Consider the following 8,681-nt stretch of genomic DNA (forward strand, 5'->3'; position numbering starts at 1 on the left):
GGGCGCTGGCTGGCAGAGGGTCGTGGGCTTGCTTTCTGTCAGGCCGGGGTACCCCTGAGGCCTTAAGGAGGTTGCGCTCCCGTCCTGGTTAGGCCTGTGCCTGCCTTAGGTGCCAGGCTAGCTGGGGTGCCACGGTTAAAGGTGCACTGGTGAGTGGATTTTGTTGCTGATTCTAGGCACATACGATGCCGCGGTTAAGGTCAGGGAGGTTGGTAACTGGCAGTGACCTGAACTTGGCCGACGGGATGGTCACCAGCCCAAGCTGTCTGGGTGCGGGGGTAGGATGTGAGGCAGGGAACGTGTTGGTAGTCAAGCAGAGTCGTCACCTGGCACCAGAGAGAAAACCTGAGCAGCCCTTATCTTGCTGTCTGCAGCCTGCCGTGGTCTCCAGTGTTCTGTGCGAACAGTTTGTTCATCCTGCACACATGCAGAAGGAGCAAGGTGAGAATAGCCAGAGACTCACAGGTAGAAAAACCAAGTGGATACAGTGCAGGAGGGTTGCCAGAATCAACAAGGGTCTAGAGCTGCCAGTTTCAGACACTGCTGTATGTGAAGATTGGCAGGCAGCAACTACGGCTGCAGTCGCTTGCTGGGAAAAGACTGGAAGGACAGGGACAGAACAAGGTCAACAGGAATCTTTCTCAGAAACTACTTTGCAAAATAAATTCTTGGCAGGGATTGAAAGAAAAGAACAGAACTCAGAAGAACTTAACTGCTCAGTGTTCCAGGAGAGTTCAGGGATTTCGGGAGAAAAAGGCAAGTGTTCCTTTATGGAAATAAAATTACAAATCCCATGCTCAGAGGAGGAAGTTGAGAGCATAGAAAGACATGGAATTTCCTGTTTGCCAGAACCAGAGGTGCTGCAACCCAGACACAACACATGTAGTACTGAAATGAAAAGCACTCACCCTATAACGATACTGAAGATGCAAATCCCAGATCTTAAGAAGGCTCAGGAATCCTTGTCTGAACCAACGCCTCAGGGAGAGGTGGATACGCCATAGAAGTCAGATGGGTGTTCTTTAATTGAATCCAGAAAGTCAGGGACACAGGAGAAAGGAAAGAGGTGCTTGAGCAAGAAATGCAGGGCATCCTTGATGAAACCAAAACTACAGGGTCCCAGAGAGAAGGGTGGATGTGCCTTGTTGGAGCTGCATACACAGCATCCAGAGTCAAAGAAAGGAGCTGTGAGTCTGGGGAAGAAGGACAGAAAGGCTTTGGTGTCACAGTGGCTACAGGGTTGTGTTCTTTAGTAACCTTGAATGTTTTTTGGTCTGTATATAAAAAAGTATTGCAATAGGGTAGGGTTTTTTCCCTTAGCATAATCTTTAATGACACTTCTTTGTTTTCTAATCAGCAAAGGAAGAATGGAAAGCAATTGAGCAAGATTCTGGTACACAGCCTGTGAAGAAGCTTAAGACAAATCAAAACCTGTCAGAAGATTCTAAGGAAAAGGAACCTCACTACTGTAAATCTCCTACAGTTGCTGCTTTAGGTGAGACCCAAAGCAAGAACTTTCTATGCCATCCTGTAACAAAAAAGTCCGGTGTGCAGTATAAAAAAAGGAAACCCAGAACTGATCAAATCAAGTGCTTGCAAAGTTTTAGCGTGGCTTCAGCTGAAAAAGTCAGAAGTGTATCTGCAAAATGTGATGCTGAACATCGCAGGAAAGCCCTAAACCATTGCAATGGCTTGCTCTGTGCAGCAGGAAAGAATCCGTTTGTGAGATTAGAGGCCTGTAGTTACATCGATACGTTTGTGAAGTCTTCAGCTAGTGGAACTACCAGCAGTTATAAATTAAATGGGTTCTTCCATATAGCCCAGGATAAAGGAAAGCATGTTTTTCCTGATGGTACTGTAGAACAGAGGGATATGAATTGCAATGCTAGTAGAATGCAGAATGAAGTATCACCCATAAAAGGTGGTTTATTGTTCAATAAAGAAGAAACTCAAAACAGAGAAGAGTGGTTTTCATGCTGTCAGAGTGAAAGCAGTAAGTGTTCAACTGGAAGAAAGTCAAATATTGGTAGAAAGCCTGGGAAAAAGAGGAAAATCACTGAGAAATCAGCAGTGCAGAATATTTTCACAGACATGGCTGATGGCAGTGAGTATGAGTTACAAACAGAAGCAGCACTTGCCATGTCAAGTTCCTTTGATGTCTTGGGACTAAATCGTGAAGAAATTACTCTGTCAGCTTCATGTGGTCATACATCAAATCTTCATATAGGAAGAAATACTCATGAAGCACAAAATACATCAGTCTGGAGAAAGAATAGTACCAAATTACTTGCATTTGAAGATGACTTTAAGAAGACATCTGAACTTGCAGTAACAGCAAAAGAAGAAAATTCAAACAGCATGGCACATCATTCTGCTGCCTCAGGTAGCCTGAGAGTGCTGGCTGAGATCCATGGTGTTTCTAACAGTCACAAAAGCAAGACAGCTAAAAAATTGAGCAAAGTTAGTAAGAAATTGCAGCAGTTTACCTGTCAAAGAACAGTACCTATGACTGGTAAAAATGTCTGGCCTTTTGAATCTTGTGCCAGGACTTCTGAATGGGTTCATAAAAATCTTGGGTCTAGCTCAGAAGGAAAAAGACTTGTAAGGGCTGTCTTCCAGGAATCCTGGGATAAAAGCAGTGGTGAAGCTGTAGGAAGCAATGCTGTGACTGGGAATTTGAGACAGTTGGATTTGCCTATGTCATTGGAAGGGATTAACGAAGAATCTACACATAAAATAATAGATTCAAATACTGAATGTCTCACTTCACTTGAAACACCAGGATTGCCTCCCATGGATATTGATGAGACTTTGAGCAATGAAATTGTGGAATCCCCAGTTAATACAGATAGAAGTGCTGTGGCTTTTAGTCATGATGATGCGCAAGAAGTTAAAGCAACCTTGACTTTTACAACAAAGCAAAGAGAGAAAAAAAAGGGAGCTCTAACAAAAAGAAACCTGGCTGTGACAGTCCAGAAACGTACATCTACGCGTGACACAAACAGAAAAAACCTGGGCGGTAAGACATCAGTAGTGAAACAGGCATTTTCTGATTTAAAGCTAATGAAAGTATTGAACACTGAAAACCTGACAAAATTCAAAATTCCTTTATGCAGAAACAAACCTGAATCCAGGAAACTGGAATCTGTCCACTCATTTGAAAGAATAACCTATAGTCCACTAGAGCTTCTTGACAGCAGTAGTGTTTCAACAAGGCAGAAGATGAGTGAAGAGAATTTCTTGGTAAATTCTGAGCAGCTGTCCCTTCCTGTTGCAAGTGATGCTACATCTCCAGCTTCAACAAAGGAAAAAGGAGATGAGATCAGCAGTAAGGGCTTCCAGCATGATGGCTCTACAAACCTTACAGCCTTGTCCACTCTCTCTGAACATGCTTCTTTATATCCACATCCTTTTCCTGATGGACAGCCAGAGTCACCCGTGTCTGATTTCCATGGTACTGAATGTGTACTAAAATCTAGTTTTCCTGATCTTTCTTGGAATGCAGTTGACCACCCTGTTGCATTAGAAAGAAGTGATGGTAGCAAATCAAGTGGAACTCTTTCAGAACACCAAAATCAGAATATTCCAGATATTTTTGAAGCTTACAAAGAAGATGTTCTTGTCATTGATGTGATTCAGGATGACCCTGACCTTTTTGGATACAATAATGAAGACAAGCTTGAACTTGTAGATTGTGAAAGTTGTTCTGTGAAGGAGTCCTATGATAGCATCTGCATTAAAGATGAAAAGCAGGATCTTAAGCCTGAGTGTCCTGTAACCTCAGAAAATAGAGATTCAGTAGACGATAATTTTAGGTATGTATGTAATTTTTCTTTACTGCAATAATCCTAAGTACTTTTTTCTCTTATCAGGTTATTGTGGTCAGGCTTCCTCAGAGAATTTCATCAATTTCTGAGTTGAATTTAAGTGTCAAAATTTGACTGACATATGACAATATTCTGAATGCAAATAATTTCTTCTTCATCAGAACTAGGATTATCTCTGAATTGAAGGAAAACAGTCCTAAAGAATTATCACAACCTTCGGAGAGATGAAAACTGAACTTGTTTGAAGTCATATTTCAGCTTTCTTCCTGTTACCTGCTAAATTTGTTTGCCATCAGCCAAGGAAAATAAAAATGCAGACCTCATTTCTTAGACCTTCCCCTTAATTTGCTAAAGATTTAGGCAAAATTGTCTATTTTTGCTTTTTACATTCCATAATTTGATGCAAAGATCATTAGTGACTAATCAGAGTTGGTAACTGTCAGGAACATACTAATGAACTGAATATGACAATATTAAAATGAGGCAGTAAACCTTATACTGTTTTATCAGGTAGCTTATATCACTCAATAATACCAGATAATGACCAGTTCATACTGCTGTGTTTTATTTTGTTAGTATTTGCCAGATACAACTGGGACTTCAACTTTCTTTGGCCAACCAAAAAAGTGATTATGCTGGTAGTTACACTGACATCATACTACGCATTTTAAAATTAAATACTGTTTCAGTTAATACCCTTTTTTATTTTTTTCTTTAGAGGTGTTCTAGACTATTGTCTATGTTTGCTTGTTTGGCTGCTTATTTTATGCATACTCAGTTTTGCTTTGTGGCAATACTAGCTTAATATTAATTTGTAATGATACTTCAATCTGTCCATGTAGAACAGCGAGTCAGAACTGCACTATTGTAAGTCATCTCTAACTTGTAAAAATACTAGTTTATATGCATGTTTTGTTTAACATTTGATTAATGTTAGCTATTACACTATAGATAAACGTAGTTCGGTGATCTTGTGTAGAAGAGCAATACAAGCACTTAATGGCTGCACATGGTGACTGTTGCTGAATGTTTTCTTTAGCTCTATCAATACATAGCTTTTGTTATGATTTCCCTTCAGATTAATAAGAACAGGTGGATTATGATAGAAAGAACCTGGATCTTTGTTAAAACTGTTTTAGCACATATATGCATGGGGATGGACTTCAGTACATCTTGTGTACTGATACCTTGATCTGGCATTGGTACAGAGCAGTAAAAACTGTAGTTCTGCTAGCAGCAAGTTATTCTGAAAGTATAGCTGGGTTGTTAAAAAGGTTTTTACCACATATTGAGTGTTACTGATGAGTTTAATAGCACTTAAATTGTAACCGTAAAGGAAATGACTGGTGCCTTAATTTGTAGTGTTCCTCCCACTAAAAAATTCTGAGATCTAGCAGCTTCTCAAAATGACAGTTCCTGTAATGAAGTAATATTTTTTGTTCAAGTTTCATTGAGAAACCAAAGCATTGAAACTGTGTGAAGGATGTACATGGTTCATTCAGTCACTGACAAGTATTTGGTGGCAACTATTAGCCACTGTAGATGTGTAACTATTAGTGTGGATCCATTTTGTTTGAGCTTTGAATTTAAACGCCAAGACATGTTTAGCTAATGACACTTTTCATCTTTGGCTGTTAGTGACCTTAAAAGATGGAGGAGTATTTTTAGTTCTGAAAATTCAAGGATAATAATTTTTGGCTTCCAAATTTCAGATAATGAGAGCATGTGTACTTCAAAAGGAGAACATACTGGTCACAACAGTGATTGAGCTCCAAAATTCAAATAACTTCTGTTTCACACTACACAATTAGGAGAATCTGGTAGAGATTTGGAAGTAGGTTTTGACCTGAATGTGAAGATTTCAGTCTCTTAATGCTGTTAAATATTTTCTGGTTTAAGCAGTGTTTATGAAGATGACAGCTTTCTGGAACTGTCCGCACTGGAATTTTACAAACAGAAAGTAAACTGTGGTAGGCAAAGTCACTGAAACTTTGCATTTCACATAAAATGTGGGGGAGAGGGGAAGTAAGCCTACAGAGAGCCTGCCTCTAATAAAAATCCTTCTTGTCTCTGCAAACTTGCTGTGACTTATTCAGCTCTGCTTAGTGTATCTCATGATATCTGTGCCTGAATGTTTGCATAGTTCCAAGTTATACATACTGGGGAACTTCTTCATTTCCACTATGTTGTTGCACATTTTCATTGTTCCATTTTATTGGGGAGCTTGCTGTTATTACACTTGTCATTTACTGGGGATGAGTTTCCAAAATGAATGGTGATGATTATGTTTATATTTCTTGTATGTAATATTTTACTGTGTATTTTTACCTTCAGAGCGTTTCTGAGGAGAAATACTTTTTTCCCAACTTATCTTCAAAATAGGTGAAGCATCTTTCTGTGAACAAGTGTTTGTTACTCTATTTGAGATTCATTATTATGCAAATTGTCTTGAATATAATATTACCATAAATCACATTTTGTAGAAACTGATGAATTGGCTCATTAGCACAATATTTCCATAATTTGCTATACAGAGAAGATTTCCCATCTCAGTACTTTAGGCAAAAGTGAAATGGGATTATGAGCTTTTACTAGTAACTTTTGGGATTTGAAATGTCTTGGTGTTACTTGTTTAAGTGTATATTTGTAGGGATGGATATAAGAAAGCTAAGAGAATGTTGTATGTAAGGGTTCTATCCATAGCTAAAAGTATTACTGAGAACTTTAATTTTATGTAACTTGTGAGATTAATACTGCTTTTGTGCAAGATGGAAATCTTAAATACACTTTTGTTCCAAAACAGACACATTACCATACAGGAATCTGGAATGTCAGATGATACTGAAATTTCCTGTGATTGGATGCGAAAAGGTAAGAGTCTTTGGAGATTTTTGAATGCATAATCAAGAGAAGAGAGTAACCACAGAGGTATTCAGTCGCAAAACCAGGGCTTTCTACTTTTCACATAAAATGGGAATTTGTCATTTCAGTAATACCTTTTTATTGGAACAGCACTTTGTTTCCTAATGCATATAAAATGGATGTCTTTTGAAGTGGTGCAAACCTGAGTCTTTCAGGGAACATCTGCTTCTCTTTAGTACTTGTCTGTTGATAGTACTGGGTTTTGGTTGTTTTTTGATAGTAAGACACTGACTACTGTGATACTGCTTTGGAGGCTGACTCACAATCTCTCGTTGTTGTTCTCTTGTCTTTATCAGCAGACAGAATTTTAAAATAGGGATTTTTTTACAGGTTGTACTTCTGGTTTTTGCAGATGCTACACCCATTCTTCTGACAGTGTTCAGTTTTTTTAAGAATGCTTTTTTTTTTTAGAGGAGGATACTTCTGAGTTGTTTTGGGTTTTTTTTCTTCCTATTTTAAGCAGAACAGTCCAAGAGGCAGCATCTGAATGTGATTTGGTTTGTTTTCTACAGCTTGCATACAGACCTACTATGCAAAGTATGTCTGATGTGGAAGTTTCTTTTAGATAGGTTGAAGGAACAGGAGAAGAAAACTAACACACTGGAGAGGGCACCGTGTGCTGATTCTGGTTTTGAAGATTCTTGGTGTTCCCCTTTCTGGTGTCAGTTTTTCAGCTTGCTGTTAGTCTGGCACTCTGCCATTATGTATTGGTTTTGTTGCAGGCTTGAAAAGTGTCTGTGACAGTATGTCTTGTGCTGGTTTTTATATTAATGTGTTCATGTAGAAAGAAATACTTTCCATGTAGAAAGAGTGAGTGGTTTGGGCAGATGTAGCCTCCTGGAGGAAAAGGAGTGAATAGTAACTATTTGGGGGAAAGAAAGTTCCAGGCTTCAGTGATAAGAAGGCAAAATAAAAGGTAATGAGGGTGTAAGAACTCGGACACCAAGAAATAGACTCAAGTTCCCTGAGGATGAGTAGGGAGGAAGTACATAATTAGGCCTATGGCCATGCAAAGAGGCAGAGGGACCTGCACCATGGTATGTGCAGTACTGAGGTGATTGAAAAGAGGCCTGGCAACAAGTCCTGTACTATTTAGTAACTGCTGCATTTTCTTGGACTGTTGTTTTGCCTCATGTTCTAATGAAGGCTAAAAGCCTTTGGGTCTTTTGTGGTGCTTAAAATAAAGAAAAAGTTTTAAGTATGTCCTTCTTCCCAGATCCGAGAAGCTAACGATCACATCATACTCTTAGATTAATAATGCACGTAGTAGCTTATGTTTGATATATGACTTTTTTAAAAGACCTGCACAGAACAAAAGAAAGGTGCTTGGTTTTGGTAATTACCCACAATTTACGTATTTATTTAGGTATATGTATTACTGCTTTGGTGTCTTATGTTATGTAGTGAGATCATGGCTTCTTGTCTCAGGGGATTCACAGTCTAAGAAGGGCAACAAATACTACAGTTAAGGTATTCTGGATGATGTCAATCCTTTTCATCTGTCAAGTGGAAATCTTACATACATTGTCTTCAAGCAGATGTGCCTTGTATTGCTGGTTATACAGAGACCAGTGACTATAAGATTAAAGCCCTTCCAATAAGAATCTGATTCGTCCTGTATCTGCACAGTGTGGTGCAGTGGAAATTTATTCATGTGATCCAATGAAACAGTGAATATCTTCTCTATGCAGAGCTCTTCCATTGTACGTAAACAGTTGCTCCAGAAAGCTGCAGTTAATTTCTGTTCATTTCCTGTGGCATCTGCAGAAGGTGCTGAAATTTCATGACACTGAAGTCTCGTGTTTACTGTATTACTAGAATTTGGAGTTTCTGTATTTAGTTCATAGAATCACAGAATGGGTTGGGTTGGGAGGGACCTTCAGGATCATCCAGTTCCAACCCCCTGCCATAGGCAGGGACGCCCTCCCCCAT

The 8,681-nt window shown here is 39.1% G+C and overlaps 1 protein-coding gene across 1 annotated transcript in view; it reads left to right on the forward strand.

The window, feature by feature from the left end:
• Nucleotides 1-1,081: 1,081 nt before the first annotated feature.
• LOC104413560 (testis- and ovary-specific PAZ domain-containing protein 1-like) overlaps nt 1,082-8,681 on the forward strand; it is a gene marked incomplete at its 3' end in the record, with an annotated part of 22,010 nt that continues 14,410 nt past the window's right edge. The window contains exons 1-3 of the mRNA XM_010024591.1: nt 1,082-1,187; nt 1,358-3,815; nt 6,631-6,698. Of these exons, the coding sequence (XP_010022893.1) occupies nt 1,082-1,187; nt 1,358-3,815; nt 6,631-6,698 (2,632 nt within the window). The remainder of the gene's footprint in view (nt 1,188-1,357; nt 3,816-6,630; nt 6,699-8,681) is intronic.

This window comes from Nestor notabilis, unplaced genomic scaffold, assembly GCF_000696875.1.
Source record: "Nestor notabilis isolate BGI_N333 unplaced genomic scaffold, ASM69687v1 scaffold26561, whole genome shotgun sequence".
In the NCBI taxonomy this organism is placed as follows: Eukaryota; Metazoa; Chordata; class Aves; order Psittaciformes; family Psittacidae; genus Nestor; species Nestor notabilis.